The 17,739-nt window shown below is 37.7% G+C and overlaps 1 protein-coding gene across 6 annotated transcripts in view; it reads left to right on the top strand.

Moving 5' to 3' along the window:
- The window catches only part of MAST4 (microtubule associated serine/threonine kinase family member 4), a 342,363-nt gene that overhangs the window by 155,861 nt on the left and 168,763 nt on the right, over positions 1-17,739 (top strand). The window contains exons 1-2 of one of the 6 annotated variants that reach the window (XM_030566016.1): positions 11,298-11,359; positions 15,419-15,499. The exons of 4 other annotated variants lie outside the window; for them this stretch is intronic. In XM_030566016.1, the coding sequence (XP_030421876.1) occupies positions 11,313-11,359; positions 15,419-15,499 (128 nt within the window). In that variant the 5' untranslated portion in view covers positions 11,298-11,312. Of the gene's footprint in view, positions 1-11,291; positions 11,360-15,418; positions 15,500-17,739 lie in introns of those variants that run through there. One more of the 6 variants, XM_030566018.1, reaches the window with a different exon arrangement.

Genomic DNA, 17,739 nt, shown 5'->3' with positions numbered 1-17,739 from the left:
GAGGCTGTTGTGTCAGCCAGGACTAAATTTGGAATCCACAGCTTTAACTCACTGGCAAGTGGAAAAAATACTAAGTTTTTGGTGGGTTTTTTCATTAGAGATGGGAAAAGAGCTATATTTCTCCATCTTCCATACTTCCTATCTTTTCTGCCTTGTGATATGAGCTAGTATATTGCAGCTTGGTTATTTGACATTTCAGCTGTCAAGGAAACGAATAGTTCTCAATCAACATTCTCACATTTAAAGGGCTACACAATATACCTTGTTGACTGTTGCCACATGTAAGTGCATCCTTCAAGCCGCTAGGATTTGCATTTGTGAGGGAGCATGTTACCTTCAGTCAGTCAGAGTGAAGGAAAAGAGTAACTGGTTGAGTGCCTCTATGTGATGGAGTTACAGTTTCATGTTTCAGGTGACTAATCGTATATAAATATTCAGGATGGCACTATATTTCAGACAGTGTTATAACATCCATTAGATACTCTGTTTTATAAAAGTACCATCTTAGAGGTACGTCAGTGGGAATTTAAATGAATTTAAAAAGTATGCATGGAATATACTGTGTGTATGTATGTGTGTGTGTATATATATGTATGTGAACCCCCATAATTCCTTGAGTTGCTTGAAAGCAACTTATTTTTGGACTAATAATTTTCATGGTTTATTTTATTCTAAATCTTCAATTTTTCTGAAAACCTGAGCAAAATCAGTCTAGCTATTTTGGAGGTGTGAAAACGGGGAAAAATTCATTTCCCCTTTATCTTCTGATTTGAAATGTTTGCTCTTGTGTTGTTCAAAAATTGGTGGAAGGAAGAAAAATTTAACAATTTCCTTTGAAGACTATTGATTCATGTATAAAATTAACATATTTTAACTTGCATGGGAAAAAACAGTTTTCATGAGCTTTTTGCGGTACCCTTAGCCAAGAAGGAATTAGAAAACTGGCAAGGCAGATCAAGATGCCATTGTTAAGATATCTGCTACTTTTAAGGCCTGACTTCTGAGATGAGTATGGTGGCAAAAGGAGATTTCTCGTCAAATTACCTTAACCAAGAGCACCAATCACATTCAGATCTAGGTATGAAATGCAATTTCAAGAAAAAGATAATCATGTGGTCTTTAACTCAGGTTGCACATATGTGGTTATGTCCACTCTTTTTCAAAGCTTTATGTACTATTGTATGGTGTTAAAAATATACAGAAGTGCAACATGGCTAAGTAAGTATTTCAGTAGAAACCTTGACTTATCAAATTTGCTGACTTTGTATATTTGATTTCTCTACCATAATGTTGTGGTCTCATTTCTACCTGTAGTATTTTATATGGGAAATGGTTTTGATGTGTTTTGAAATTATTCTTGATTACTTAATTTCCTAGAGGTCTATTTTTCAGATTTGTTTTATGGTACAAAAGGTTAATTAACATTTCTAACGAATACAGTTGTTTCTCTATTTCGGGAATCGGCAACCTTTCAGAAGTGGTGTGCTGAGTCTTCATTTATTCACTCTGATTTAAGGTTTTGCATGCCAGTAATACATTTGAATGTTTTTAGAAGGTCTCTTTCTATAAGTCTATAATATATAACTAAACTATTGTATGTAAAGTAAATAAGGTTTTCAAAATGAAGCTTCATTTAAAATTAAATGAAAATGCAGAGCCCCCCAGACTGGTGTCCAGTACCCAGGCAGTGTGATTGCCACTGAAAATCGGCTTGCGTGCCGCCCTGCTCTATTTTCTTTGCATGGCAACGTAAAATACAGTAGACATATCAGTACAGCATACAATTCATGTTTCAAAGTGCTTTTAAAAAAAACAACTCAACATGTGAATACATTGTTTAAAGCTACAATGAAAAAAATATTGTGTAGGATAGTAAGAACTTCCATCCCAGGTAGACTTTGATAAAGTGTTCTCTAGGACCACCTAGTTTTACCTCATTGTGCTATACTGAGACATTTATAAAATGCATTGCTGCAACTTGCTCATGTGTGGCATATTTTGGGGGATTCTTGTAAATTACAATCTGTAGGAAAGTCTCCTAGGAATAGTCTGGGTTATTTCTTTTCCATTTTTATGATGCCCTAATTCTGTCTCTTATGCTGCTGGTCTCCACTAAGACACTAATGTTGGCTAGGAAGCAGGTTTGTGTCAGTGGTGTGTCCCCAAAATGTTAGTGAATGCATTGTCTGGCCTCTGTGTTAATAAGAGATGGAAGGTGTGTTTGGTGTCCAGCCCACCTGAAAGCCTCCACAGATCTCCGTGGTTCTCAGATGACCTGCAATAGAAAGTAGTAAGAAAGGAGGCTTGACTGTTGAGGGTGGAAAACATTAGCTTATACAGAGAGATTCCAGCACAAGAGATTCTTTCCAATCTAAGTCATTGCTTTGAAGGATGCAAAGAGATGGTGCTACCTTTGCCACAAAGGTAGCAAAGTTCCATTTCATAGAACTTTTAAGGAGAGAAAATCACTTTGTTAAATTTCCATTTAACTGCAGAATCCAGTACCTCTTCCTTCAAGAAACAGTGATAGGAGTTAGTGACACAAAACCAGACACAAGCTCATTTGTACAGTTCCTGCCTCATAAGTAATTAGCCTGTTTGCACAAGTACATAAGAATGGCCATACTGGGTCTGACCAAAGATCCATCTAGTCCAGTATCATGTCTTCCAACAGTGGCCAATGCTGGATGCTTCAGAGGAAATGAACAAAGCAGGTAATCATCACCCATTCCCAGCTTCTGGCAAACAAAGGCTATTCTGGCTAATAGCCACTGATGCACCCTATCCTCCCTGAACTTACCTAGTTCTTTTTTTAACCCTGTTATAGTCTTGGCCTTCACAACATCCTCTGGCAAATAGTTCCACAGGTTGACTGTGTGTAGTGTGAAGAAATACTTCCTTTTACTTTGTTTTAAATGTTTTGCCTATTGATTTCATTTGGTGACCTCTAGTTCTTGTGTTATGAGGAGGAGTAAATAAGACTTCCTTATTTACTTTCTCCACACCACTCATGATTTTACAGATGTCTATTATATCCCCCCTTAGTTGTCTCTTTTCCAAGCTGAAAAGTCCTAGTCTTATTAATTTCTCCTCGTATGGAAACTGTTCCATACCTCTAATCATTTTTGTTGCCCTTTTCTTTACCTTTTCCAATTCCAATGTCTTTTTGAGATGGGGTGACCATCTGCATGCAGTATTCAAGGTGTGGGCATATATATGGATTTATATAGAGGCAATATGATATTTTCTGCCTTATTATCTGTCCCTTTGCTAATGATTTCCACCATTCTCTTAGCTTTTTTGACTGCTGATGCACATTGAGTGGATGTTTTCAGAGACTATCCAAGATCTTTCTTGAGTGGTAACAGCTAATTTAGACCCGGTTATTTTATAGCAGTAGTAGTTTTGTAAGAATGATGGCTGTCAGAGCCACCAGCAGCAATGCTGAGCCTTTCTTTTCCAGCCCAGCGAAAGTCATGACCATCTGTGACCCCTAGTAACAGAGATTGTCGGGTTAAATCTTCCGGTATCAATGGGTCTCCCTGGAGTCCTCACTGGTTCAGAGTCACAGCAGCAAAACGTGTCCTCCCTTCCATCTGCAGGAGGCCAAAAACAGTGTCCCACATTATTGAGTTGATGCCTAGCCATAGTGATCCATATCTTTGTGTCCTCCTGCCTTGATCATTGCAACTCATTTGACGTATCTCCCCTCGAAGTTCTCTAGCTAGTGCAGAATGCAGCAGGCTATCTGATCAGACAGGACACTACCAAAAACATGTCTCCTGTTGCTCCGTTCTTTATGCTGGCTCCTCATTAAATACATAGTGCAGTGCTAGATCTTCAACATGGCGTTTTAAAGCCCTTGATTGGACTAGTCCAAACTACCGTAGACCCCTGCCTCTCCGATTGCGACCATGACCCTCGGTGACAGGCATATTCCACTGGAACAATGATGATATCAAGCAAATAATTAAGGTAGGAGAAAATTTTCTGAGGAACTGGTCCAAGTCTGTGTAACTTAATATCGAGAGTGGCTATTAACCTCTCTGATTTAGAACTAAATGCAAAGCTCACTTCTCAAACTTAACATTTCCACAACAATGTCATTTAAAAAAAATGTACATTTGAAACAGTCAAGTTACTCCTTTGAGTGGGGAAAGGAAGATAAATCTATGATTGTTCTGTTGTCTATAATATGTAAGGCACTCAGGTACCACAGGGATGGGGCAATGTAAGAATAGAGATAGGAATGAAATGTCTGAACTTTCATCAACACTTCATCTGATGAGCTGCACCAGATTCAGACACTGGTATAATCAAAATGTAGCAAAGCAATGTAAATGCAATGTTTGCTCATGAAAAACTCCCCTGAACAAATTGCTTTTAGCGAAAAGTTGCATTTTTCATCTTTGAAGGAAAAAGAGTGACTTGCAAACTTTTTTTCCTGTTTTTACTAGAACTCGTTCTGAGACCCTATTCTTAGCAATAAAACAACTGCTACAAATCTTGAGTGCCCTCAAACTATAACTTTGTTATAGTACTTGTTCATGCTGTAAACCTTGAACCACTTCACAAAGCTAAATATTGGTAATAGAAGTGACAGCATAGGTAAACTCAGCAAGCCCCCGAGCAGATCTGTGGAAAGTGGAAGCTGTTAATGGTGAGAGTTGCCATAACATCAGGGTTAATCCCTCCTCCTCTACCTTCCGTCTCTCTCTCTGTTATGGTTGGCATGGAATGTAGAAGGAAGAAACCAATGTAGTGAGTCACCAGGAATGAGGGAAGAGAGGAGTCCCTGAAAGTGTGCAATATGATGAGATTCGATGTGGTGGTGAGGAAGATCAATTTTTCAGGTGTCTGTATTTGAATAGATTTTGGGGTGATTAAATGTACATCTTAAATTTTTCTGTCAAGATTTTAAGAAGGTTAAGCTCCAAGTGCATGGACACCTGAAATAGAGATTTAGGTGACTAAGGTGAGGTTCCCATTTTTGAAAATGTTGGCTGTCATCTTTAGCCTATCTAGGTTTCTAACCACCATGTGTACACTGGAAAATCTCCCCCTAGCTCTGGTCCTCACATTTTGTCACATTATCAAGGCTATTGTTCAAGCTAAGACAGCACTTCAGTGTAGGCAGTATCTGTCAATACTCAGGTGAGTCTAACTGGCAGGAAAGAATAATTTTTAATTGTGTCTTGCTGAGTGTTTGACGTTGTACAGAGAAGAAGCTAAAATAGGAGATATTTCTTCAGTTGGTCAGAGACTCGTTGCCAGAGAAGCAATTTGGTTGACAGCAGAAGTGATATTTTGCAGTGGTTGTTTTCCAGGAAATTAGATTGTTTGCAATAGTTCCCTGATTTTGAGAATGGACTTTTCTCCTAACATTTAGTTCCCATTATTTTCCCTTTTTTTTGGATATATAAAGAAAGTAAAGCATAAGTTAGCCTCTGCTTTGCTGGGACATTCCACTGGCATACAAGAACTTGGTGTACAAACCTGAAAATGCTGCCTTACTCCCACATTATAACAACTCGTTTTAAATTTCGTATCAAGAGCTGGTAATTCTGTCCTCCAGAAAATTGTTAGTAAAAACCATCATTATGCAACTAAACTACTTGCTGATGGTGATAGTGGTGGTGGGGTGTATGTGAGGGGGGACGGGTGGTTCTTTCCAGTAACCTCAATATAATAGAGCCTTGAGCTAAATAGCAAGAGGTCAGTGCAAGCGCACAGCCACTATCCACTTACAGCAAATAAATAGTAAATGTTACTTCCTAATGCCATATTGCAGTAGTTAATCTTCACAATAGTAAATAGTGATCTACAGTGCTAAACTAAAAGTGTTGGATAAGTCAATAAAACACTTGTCATCTCATTCAAGGCTGACACTACTGTAGAAAGAAACTAAGTTTAAATTATTATCTCTGACTGAGACATTGATCCTATCCCTGCCCTTTTAAAGTACAATTAATTTTGTTTATTCCAGAAATAAAAAATGGAATTGTTAAATTAATGAATGAGATTTTCTGCAACAACATGAGCCTCATTTTAATTATTATTTTTCAAACCAGAAACTGGCAGGTGTGACTTGTAGCTGATCAATCTGAAGGTAAACTCAAACAATTGTTTTAACTAATGGGGAGTCAGTTCTTAGTAGCTAGACTTCATCTAATTAAATTAAGGCTAAATTTTGCTGTACAAGTACAACTGAGAGCAGACTTTGTCAGAATTCACTACTATGTTCTTCAGTAAATCATTTTCCCAAGTCTTCTGGAAATGCTGAACGTAGGAAAGAAAATCTCCCATACCAACACAAGCTTAATCCAAGGTGAGAATAAAATACTACCGGTGACACTGACTCAAAGTACCCGCATGAGTCTACTGAACAGTAAATACATAAGAACGGCCGTACCGGGTCAGACCAAAGGTCCATCTAGCCCAGTATCCTGTCTACCGACAGTGGCCAATGGCATGTGCCCCAGAGCGAGTGAACCTAACAGGCAATGATCAAGTGATCTCTCTCCTGCCATCCATCTCCATCATCTGACAAACAGAGGCTAGGGACACCATTCCTTACCCATCCTGGCTAATAGCCATTTATGGACTTAACCACCATGAATTTATCCAGTTCTCTTTTAAATGCTATTATAGTCCTAGCCTTCACAACCTCTGCAGGTCAGGAGTTCCACAAGTTGATTGTGCGCTGTGTGAAGAACAACTTCCTTTTATTTGTTTTAAACCTGCTGCCTATTAATTTCATTTGATAACCCCTAGTTCTTGTATTATGGGAATGAGTAAATAACTTTTCCTTATCCGCTTTCTCCACATCGCTCATGATTTTATGTACTACTATCAAATCCCCCCCTTAGTCTCCTCTTTTCCAAGCTGAAGAGTCGTAGCCTCTTTAATCTTTCCTCATATGGGACCTTCTCCAAACCTCCAGTCATGCCCTTTTCTGAACCTTTTCTAGTGCCAGTATATCTTTTTTGAGATGAGGAGGCCGCATCTGTACGCAGTATTCGAGATGTGGGCGTACCATGGATTTATATAAGGACAATAATATATTCTCAGTCTTATTCTCTATCCCCTTTTTAATGATTCCTAACATCCTGTTTGCTTTTTTGACCGTCTCTGCACACTGCGTGGACATCTTCAGAGAACTATCCACGATGACTCCAAGATCTTTTTCCTGACACGTAGCTAAATTAGTCCCCATCATATTGTATGTATAGTTGGGGTTATTTTTTCCAATGTGCATTACTTTACATTCATCCACATGAAATTTCATTTGCCATTTTGTTGCCCAATCACTTAGTAATATGAAAATTTTAAGAGTACACTCCTGATCTGACCAGAAGTTGGATTCTCTTGGTCTCTGTGGGTCTCAAAGTAGCCTTCGTACACAGCTGCTTCTGCCTAAACTGCTGTGCTCAGCTGCCAGTCCAGTTCTTTCTCTTATAGCCTGACCTACACCAATGGTGCTTTCCTCCAGGCGAGGTGTATGCACTGTCAGCTTATAAACTTTTACACTAAAACAATTTTGTGTATCTTGTCATGCAGCATGGGTAACGTTATCCTTTTGCATGCTGCTGGCTTTTAGACACCATGCATAGTTAGTGAATTAATAGCTCTGTTATAGACCTGTCTTCTTAATTCACCTTCATGTCCAAGTTGGCATTTGGGATTAATTTCTGAAACTTGTATTGCCTTTTTAACCAAGGTGTGCAGTGCTTCTGAACTTTACTCCTTTGGTTGTTTTTTATATGGAAAAGGCTGTGGCATTGCCTTGATCCAATAAAAATTTTGGAGCTATTTAGCTCTTACTCTGTTAAGACAGAACTGTCTTTTTCTTTTAAATCTGCTGTGAAGGTTTATAAAGATTTATACAATAGAAGCCGTGCACCTTGCCTATATATACATAGTAGTTGTAGAGATTTCAACCAAAGGATGATAATGCTTATCAAGATGACCTTCACCCAACAATCAGGGAAACAGATTCTGTGTATAGTGGTAGTATTACCTGAAGAAAATTTAAGTGAATATAATAGGAATAGACAAACCTCCAGTCCCAAAGTCTACAGAGGTAGTATAAATCTGTGCACAGGTTGTGCAGCTTTCCTTCATATTGCCCCGCAGTTGCGTCACATCTCTAATCTGGAGGGACTATCCCAAATGCAATCATCATAAAGTACTACTGCTATTATTAATTATTTGCATCACTGTAGCGCTTAGGAGCTCTAGTCATTGGCCAGGACCTCATTGTGCTTACAAACATAGAATAAAAAGTTTACAATGCAGAGAAATTGGCTGCCACTCCTGGTGGCTTAAGAATATTGAAGGATGACTTGCAGCAAGTGGTCTGTGTACAGATTTGCTGCATCTGTAAGGTACGGAATAGTTGTAACGAATGGCTTGTGTTCTACTTACAAATTGAGAGGTAGATTTTTCAAAGGCCGAACTGGCAGTTTGGTGCCTGACTGTCCCCTTTTTGCCTTTAAAAATCGGCACACACACCCTATCTTAAATTAATAACTTTAATCCACTTCCATGCATACATCCTGTAGGATAGATGTGGGCTAGTCCTCTTTCGTTGCGCCTGCCTGAGTTTTTTAACCATTTAAGTTTTTTTTTTTAACAGGACTTTTAGAAATTCAGATACACAGTTCTGGGTTTTCTTTAACATGATTTCCAGTAGAGAACAAACTAAGGCCGACAGCGATATGTCAACCACATTAGAAATATTGGCTAATACAAATATGTAATGGAAAGAAAAAACATAACAATGATTATTTATTGTCTTGTGTATAATGATTCGAGTTCTTTGGAGCCAGGGAGATAAGCTACCTTCTGTGTTTGTATCGTATCTCACGTATTGTTGGTGCTACTGATAATAAGCAAGCTGCAAACAATTATTTAATATCTAGACTTCATATTTCAATATCTTTTCGGAAAGGTACATTGTCAGTTCCCTAGGCGCAAAATTGATCTTCCATACAATCTGATCAGGAAAATTTTACATATGTCATTTAATAAAAGCCTCCACCTCATCACAGTTAGTTTTGATTATATTTTTAAAGACCAGAGGTATGCTGAAATGATCACCAACATCTTACACTGACTCCATAGTTGTATGCATTCGTGCAGATGACAAAAGTGATGACAAAAGTGATGCTGATACACCAAGATGTAAACAAAAGGAGCTATATTAGCTTAGAAGTTTTTAAAAAGCTGAAAGATTATATATAATATTGTGTGAGGTGTAGGCACCACTGCCTTTGGTTAAGGTTGCCTGACACTTCACATCTTAAGACTCTGTTTTCAGTTCCTGATATTTTTGCCACACTTTGACTCTTCAAGCTGAAGTTTTCCATGCCAGGTGTCTGCCTCAGGCTGTGTGTGTGTGTGTGGTTTGTTTTTTAGGTGTCAGCAAAAATGGTTCAGCCATTTCTGAGAAGGAGATTCGGGAAAAATGTGATTTTTGTCCATGTTAACAAATTGGTTGTAATTGTTTTAGAGAGGCTCTAGACTGGACTTAAAATTTGTTCAGGGGGCATCAAGCATGTGCCTTCTGCTCCCTCATTTAAAAATTGCCAAATTTAGTCAAGTTATGAGCCTTTGAAAAATGAAAATTCAGTTTGCACATGCTCAGTAGTGTGTTGTTAGCACTTGGGAGCTAAATTCTCCAAAGATTCCTTTTGCATTTTCCGACCCATATGTGCTAACTGGACTTTACAGGTATTATTTTCGTAGAGCAATCTAATTCTCCAGGGTGTGTGTGTGTGGAGGGGCCATCCCTTTCTCTTCCTCGCAGTCCCCTGCCTCATTCATAACATACCTTCTAAATTCTGCCACAAACCAGGCAGGGGCCCTACAGATAACAGCCTCTTTTATGCACAATTCTGAGTGATCCCCTAAGAAGCTCCATCCTGTGCACTGAATGAGGCAAGGGTCCTGTGGAAAAAATATGATCATGTAATTAAAACTGTATCCTAATGCATGTGCACAATGCGGGTGAACTAAGATTGCTAAGGCAACTTTAATTCTGGTATTTCTTAGCTTTTGAAAAATTGACTTTGCAACCTTAATAATGTTCTTTTGAAAAAGGCTGTTTTTGGAATATATATATGTTATCACAAGGAAAAGTAGAAATTTGTGGATGCAGACATTTAAAACTAAAAAACCTAATGACTGACAAGTAGAAAAACCATAAAGACATAAATGATTCACATAAATTGTTTTCACATTATTATTACTTTACACTGACATGAAGCACTTGCCATAGAAAACGTTGATTTGAATGGGTAAAATATTCTAACTCTTATAGTATTCGTAATAAACACTTACATAAAGTTTTAGCTTTCCATGATATTTCATAAGACATAGCTCTCATCAAGTAGTTTACAATCAAAAAAACAAAAGGCATTGACCAAAGAAGGGGATAGGGAAAGGAGTGGGTAGGATTAAATCAAATAAGAGACATCAGATATACACGGTACTTTGCATATTACTGTTTATTAAAATGAGATTGTTTTCAAATTTTATATTTTTAAACGCAATCTAAAATGTCTTTCTTCAATTTGCAGTCTGGATCTTATCCTTAATAAAATATTTAACATTTCCCTTTTTAACATTCAAATACAACCACCCCAACAGAACACTAACTTTTTGTCTTACATTATTGTAGCACTGATTGTTAATATAATGTATTTGCTCCTAAGTCTCCTAAAATCATTTTCTATGTCAAGAAAAAGAGCTTACATTGTCATTCAGTAACTTGCTATTTTATTGCTGCAGACACTGAATAATTCTGTTTACCAAGAAAAGAGATAATGTGACTTAAACAAGATGGCTAAATTCTATTTGATAGGATCATAGGGGGTGGTAAATGTTTGACATTTGCCGAGGGAAACTGTTTTCAGCGTACATTGCTGTTGCTTTATGTTTTTGAGCTGTCAGAATGTGTGGTGAGGGGGACTTTTCATTCTGTCGAGGTGAAAAGTGTGCGTGTCAGTGAGGCATCTGCTTTTTTAGGCTATTAGAAATGAATTACTTGACGTGCAGAGCTGAAGGCTTCATTCTCTTTGCAAAATCAGTGTGGTGCGCATTGCTGTTAACTTGAAAAAGGCAGCTGACATTTCTTCATGACGGCTAGGGGTGGAAGGACCCAAACTTGCAGTACACCCTCCTCTCCCCCCAGAGATTGTTAGTCCATTCCTTTATAGTGGTTCATTTTGACTCTCTGTCATCACCAGGATGCTGCCAGTGAATGTGTGTCATGGTTACAATAGAGTGTGGTAACATATATAACAGCAATGAAAGCCCAGCGGGAAAGGCTACAAATTCCAGGGTTGACCTTGGAGTAAGTATTGTCTGTCTTTAATATTTTAATGATTTCTGCATGGCATTAGCTTTTGTGCAACCAATAGCTATTTAATATATGTTTGTACTGACAGTCTCGGAGCACTGCAGCTTTAGGTGGAAGGGACATGTTTTAAATGCATTGCAGTTGATTTCAGAAAATGTGTGAACCTAGAGCCAGGACATTGCAATATATTTAGAAGAAAACATTTCTGCATATTTAAAGTTGCTGAATCTCAGATCATGAAGCATCCTAACAGCTCACAGTGAAAGAATGTATCTGTAGGCCATGGTGTCTGTCTTTTTCTTCCCCTCTCTGTTACTGTTTGTTTATGCCAATGTTGCCTTTCAGAAAGGCCTCTGTCTCTGCTGAATAATACAGAGCACTGCAAGAGATTAGAACATAATAGAAATGCTATTTGTGAGCATTCATTAGGTATGATACATATTTTACTTGTGTAACAGAATATTAATGAACTGTATAACATTCTGAATGATTCCTGCTTATCATCTAGTCTCTGCAGTAAATGTGTTTACCTAGTTTAGCAGTGTGTTTACTTTGTATTTTCTTAAAGCTGATTAATTCATTTGCCTGCTTTCAGCTCTTACTTAGAGAGTAGCTACATGAAAATATACAAATTGGTTTTATAGTAAATATGTTGGACAAAGCCTCTTATTCACAAAGTGTCAGCACGTATTTGTTCTAAATAATCAGCCAGTTGTATTTATATCTATACATACCTACCCATGCACAGACTCCATATGCTATGTAGGTGTTTATACAGTGGGCACCTCAGAAAATTTTCTGTTTCAGCTAGATAAATAGATACGATTACTTCAGATCCTGCAGTATTCACTTGGACTTCCCCATTCTTGCTACAGGAAATACCTGAGTACAGCAAATACAAAGGAAAAGTTATTTAGTTATAAAAGATATGACCTAAGACATTTGGAAAGTTTTAAAAGGAGATATGAATGTAAATGTATAGTGGGTGGGTGGGTATACATGGGGAAAATAATCCATTCTAATATTGCTTAAAGGTGCCAGAACCCTTATTACATAAAATAACTTTGGAGTTAGTGCTTTGGAGTTCTCCTATTTATGTGTTTAAAACATTATTGAAAAATTCTGTATTTCAATGAAGGCTTAATACTCCTGCTACTTTTACTTTGGAGGGGTTTGTGAACTTGTAGGTACCTTTTGGGACTTCAGAAGTGTATTGTGAGAGAGAATATTACTATTTTTTCACAAATTTTGAAGGAGTTTCTTACAGGGAGCTCCTTAAAATAGTTTCCACGAATAATTTATAGTTGTATTCTCTTTTCTGAAGAAATGGCAATTTAAATATTTTAAAAATTAAACTTCCCCTGATATATATATATATATATATATATATATATATATATATATATATATATATATATATATATAATCTTATGCAAATAATGTCCCTAGCTACAAAAGTTGGAAAATCATTTACAACAAATATTTTTAAAGGGAGGTAATGACTTGTACCAAACAGTATATATTTCTCCCTCCTTAACGTGCAACCTCCCATGGTTATGCTTGCTTTGCCACAGTGCTCAAATTTTGAATCATATATTGCTGTAATACTAGTTGTTTGCTTTTTGTAGTTAAAATATTGTCACAATAAGAATTATGTATCTATTTCTATTACCTTACCTCTTTTACCAATACTTCTTGTTTTATTAGAATTGAACAAAATTTTAAAAATTAACTCTTTACCTTTAAGTTGTCTCTGTACTTACTAATATTTTACTTGTTTGAACAGAGAAAGGACATGGCAAATTTATGGTTGGTTTCACGACAGGCTCTTTACCCCAATCCATGCCTGCCACTAATCTTCTACTGCACCCTGAGCCCCAGGAGGGGAGTCACATTGAGAGCACAGGAGAATCACACTCCCTGCTCTCAGTTCTCCAGTCCATAGCACCCAGGACCAGCAGGAAAAGTCCTGCTCAGCCCTTGCCGCCCCGGAATGGAGCATGACCAGTACAGATAGTCTGAATTTAGCTGCCAAATTCTAACAAGTGTCAATTGAGCATGTTTGAAGATTTTTCAAAGGCATTTTTCCCACATAAATACAAAAAGCACATCCCTGACACTCTGGCCACCTCCTGCAAATTTCAGGTCCCTGCTCCAAAGATTGGAGATGCTAGAGCTTCTCAATGAAAAGTTTGTAGGACTTGTTTTTTAATGTGTCAAAACAACATATTTTCCCTAATTTCATTCTTGGAAATGGCCGAACCATTTTTGCTTGAACTTAAGCTCCCTCCCTCACCCCCCAAAACCCTGACAAAAATACACCCAGCATGGAAAAGCTCAGCCTAAACACGAAAGTTTGCAAAGTTATAAACAACTGAAAACAAGTTTATAATGGTGTCTCAGATCCTGGTTGTCCTTTCCCCTGCTGAATTCTCACCAGCCTGATGTGCTTGGATCTGCCCTGGATCCATCATATTTCTAAGCTCCCCTGGATCTTGAGAGCTTTATTTGCAGTCTCTTGCTCTAGCCTCTTGGGCACAGATTCTGTATCATAGTACTTTCAGGGAATGGGACTCCCGCAGTCTACCTTCTCTATGTGCCAAGCATCAATGCTCACCCCTAAGACACACCAGTTGCACAAACTTAGTCTCCCCAGAAAACTCCATCCTCCTGGGGACACTGGTTTAGTTTTACCCTTTTTCAAGGCCCGTGATAGTTGGATCAAGTATACGTAAATGTTGCAAAGAGGATTTCTAAACCAATCAAATTTTATCATTATGGTTGCACTAGCACAGGTGCAACTCAGCCTGTGATGTAACTTTGGGAGTGCTAGCGTAGGTTGGCCACAGGGACCAGGTAGATGACATGATGTTGGGGGAAAAAAGGCTGGTGACTGGTCTATCTGTGTGCTCCCACTATTGCTCTGTCTGGAGCTACCACCAAAGCTAGAGTAACGGTAGGAGAATTTGAGAGAGTCCTCAGTGCACACACAAGTTCAAGCAAAGCTAACTAGTTGCTTTAGGACAAGAATGGAAGATGTCTAACTTTAGCCAGTTGCAACTATAGGCATGTTACCGGACATATTAAAAAGCTTTCCAGCAAGCATTTATGAGAAAAGTGCATGTCACTGTATGCATATACTTCAGAGGTGCAACTGTGTAATCTGTCAGTGGCCCTACAATGCTGTTTTTACAGACGAACCTTTCAAAGTAGAACTACGCTCCAAAGTGCTTTTTAAAGACAGTTTCTAAGGTCAGAATTATCCAATGTGATTGCCTGTTAAACATGCATCCGTACTGACTCACTTAAATATTTGGTCTGACTTTGAGCTGTTGAGCATCTGTGTTTCCCACTATTAAGTAATTCATTGCTTTTGAAAATGGGGCCACTTTTATTTAGGTACCTACATTTGGACTCCCAAATTTGAAAATTTGCACCAACATTTTCTTATACCCAACAAAATCATATTTTATAAAGCCAATATTCAAAATCAAATACACCTCTACCCTGATATAACACGACCTGATATAACACAAATTTGGATAGTATGTGGTAAAGCAGTGCTGTGGGCGGGCGGGGCTGCGCACTCCGGCAGATCAAAGCAAGATTCACCTATAACACGGTAAGATTTTTTGGCTCCCGAGGACAGCGTTATATCAAGGTAGAGGTGTACTTAGTTTTAGGTGTCTGGATATCTTCTTGTGTAAAGACTGCTATATAGCACTTGTTGGGGGGGTTTTAACCACAAACCTTTAAGAAGTTCCTTTTAGTCTTCCCTAGAGGACTCACATGACAATAATTTTTTCCTGCAAAATACCAAACATGTAGGCTACTCCATGCTTCCCACTTGATCTTGTTTTAAATTATCAATTTATACTCAGGGTAGACCAAGACTGATGTGGCTAATAGTGATAATTAGTGGATGGTTGTGTACCATTTCATTCAAGACAGAGCTCTAAAATTTCTGTTTTAAAGACCATAATCCCTAAAGTAAATCATGCTACTTTTACTGAACCTTTTGTTTACTAGAGATGACATTATTTTAACTTTCAGTCTCACCCCAAGGAGCCTGAGCCCAACCCCAACAAGCCCTTGCAGTCCATGCAGTCCTCTGTTCGCTTTTCATTTTTGGAGGTAAGCAAGTAAACTTCCATCATTGCCATTCTTTTCTTCATTTAAAAAAAAAACAACGAAAAAAAAATGGTGGGGGTGAGGGAAGGCAGATTACTGAATCAAATATGTCTCTGCAGTCAGGAAAGTATGTCTACTTAAAACAAGATCTTGTTCCAACATTAAAGTATTTCTAAAATATCGCAGAAACATGTGAGGTGGATTAAAGAGCCTCAAGATGTTGATGCCTAGGGAATTGGGAGTCATTGAAAAATCAAATATTTTTATTATATTCTGTTTTCTGTAGCTAAATTGCAACAATTGTTACTAGTTCTTATGGGCCTTGCAGTTTTGCACTTATTTTGGTGCATTGTCTGTTCCAGGGATGCCTGTATGTGTGTTCACTTTGTCACTGAGCTCACCTCCTTATGATGAAATGATTGTGATAGGAGGTACAAACATGCAAGTGGGTACATTGGCTTTTTTTTTATTTGTGGTGCTGGAATTTAATATTATTATATCAGTTTAATGAGAGATGCTGCACTATTTTCCATCACATTAAAAGTCTGAGGACAGTTCAGAGGGTGAGGATGGTTCATTATTCAAATTGTCTATCTTCTCCACAAAAATAACTATCATGTATTTTTAGACGATGTGCTTTTATGAGGTCAAACAGTTTTCAAAATAGGAATTTGATGTCCAGGAGCTACACTGACCTAGGCACGCACATAGTGATCTAGTGTAGATCCGTTGGACTGGTTACCCTTCCAGCAGTAGAAATACCATGGCAATAGAAGTTGTGATTCTAATACAGTAAAACTTCACAAATATGCGCTGTGAGGTCTTATGTCAAAGACATGATTACTTGCTCAAAGTATGTGAGAGAACATTTTACTATTAAAGATAATCATAGATAATGAAAACTGAAGTACACCTGTCAAATAAACAAAATTTATTTGGTGATGCATCATTCTTGCTTTGTTCAATGTCTTGCTAATTGACAAGATTAAGTAAATTACCTTGTGCCTTTGTCATTAGTGTGAGTTTACAAGGTTCTGCTCAATGGAGAATGTTCTCAAAATAAATATTAATACGTAGTTGTTCATTCCTGATATGTATAACAATGTAATTTTGTTAATCAAGAGTTTCAGCAGATGCTGTTAGGGTGAAGAAACTTTGAAAAAGTAGTTTGTTTGTTTTTAAATATATAGTAATGCACATATTGTGTTCATTAAGTACGCATAAGTAGGCCTTAAGTATATGGTTCTAAAGCTTTGGTTGAACATCATGTGGAAGACGTTACGTGAATGTATTATTCTCAGTAATACACAATTTTCTTTATTAAACAAGTGGGTCACTATCATCCTTATTTTTGTGATTTGAGATGAAATTGGGAAATGTGGTATTCTCTGTGTGTTGGGATTTCCCCCTCAACATTCTGATAGTCCCCCCCCTCCCCCGATGCTTGCTGTTTGGTGCGGTGAGATGGGGTTGAAAAAAGGCAATTTTTTGTGTATTTTTAAATATAATTTAAGACGACATTGAATATATTCTGTTGTTAATGTGTTTGAAAGCTCTCTTAATTAGCTGGTGGTCTGCAGCAGTATTGTATGCTATAGGGTTTGTCTTGATAGCAGGAGAATAGCGAGTCATTTTTCAAAAACAAATGTTATGCATCCAAGAGAGAACATACAGCTCTGATTCATTCTGGATTGTGACCTTCTCTTTTTGTTTTGTATATTTCTGTAAATTCAGGGGGGTTGAAAAATGCAGAAGAGCAAATACATTATTAATAGTTGTCATTCAAGGCAGGTCAATAGGAGAAAAGTGTGTGTATGTGTGTGAGGCAGTGACTTCACTGAGACTACTCTTGCTTAAAAGTAATCAGGTGCATAAGTGTTTGCAGGACCAGAGTCTTAGAAAAATGTGAATGGATAGAATTTTTGTGGACTAGAGCCCTTGGCTAAGGTCCCATCCTACCAGCCCTTTCCCTTACACAGCTGGACCATAGAAAACTATCTTCTGTAAGTTTCACTTGCAGTAGTTGACATCACACTATTGAGATTGATCATTTCAAAGTAATTAGTATTGCTGTCCATAAGGGATATTGTATTAAAAAAAATTGCTTGGGGATGATAGGTTTCAACTGTTGGGAGTCAGCGGGAAATAGGCACATATCTGCCATTTGTACATTGAAAAATCTCCAACTTACATAGATGGTTTTTATATAAAGTTTCAAATGTGCCAGGTGCTTTACAATACAT

Source organism: Gopherus evgoodei, chromosome 6 (genome assembly GCF_007399415.2).
Source record: "Gopherus evgoodei ecotype Sinaloan lineage chromosome 6, rGopEvg1_v1.p, whole genome shotgun sequence".
Classification (NCBI taxonomy): Eukaryota; Metazoa; Chordata; order Testudines; family Testudinidae; genus Gopherus; species Gopherus evgoodei.
Note: the sequence above shows the minus strand (reverse complement) of the source record. Positions and strands in the feature narration are given on the sequence as shown.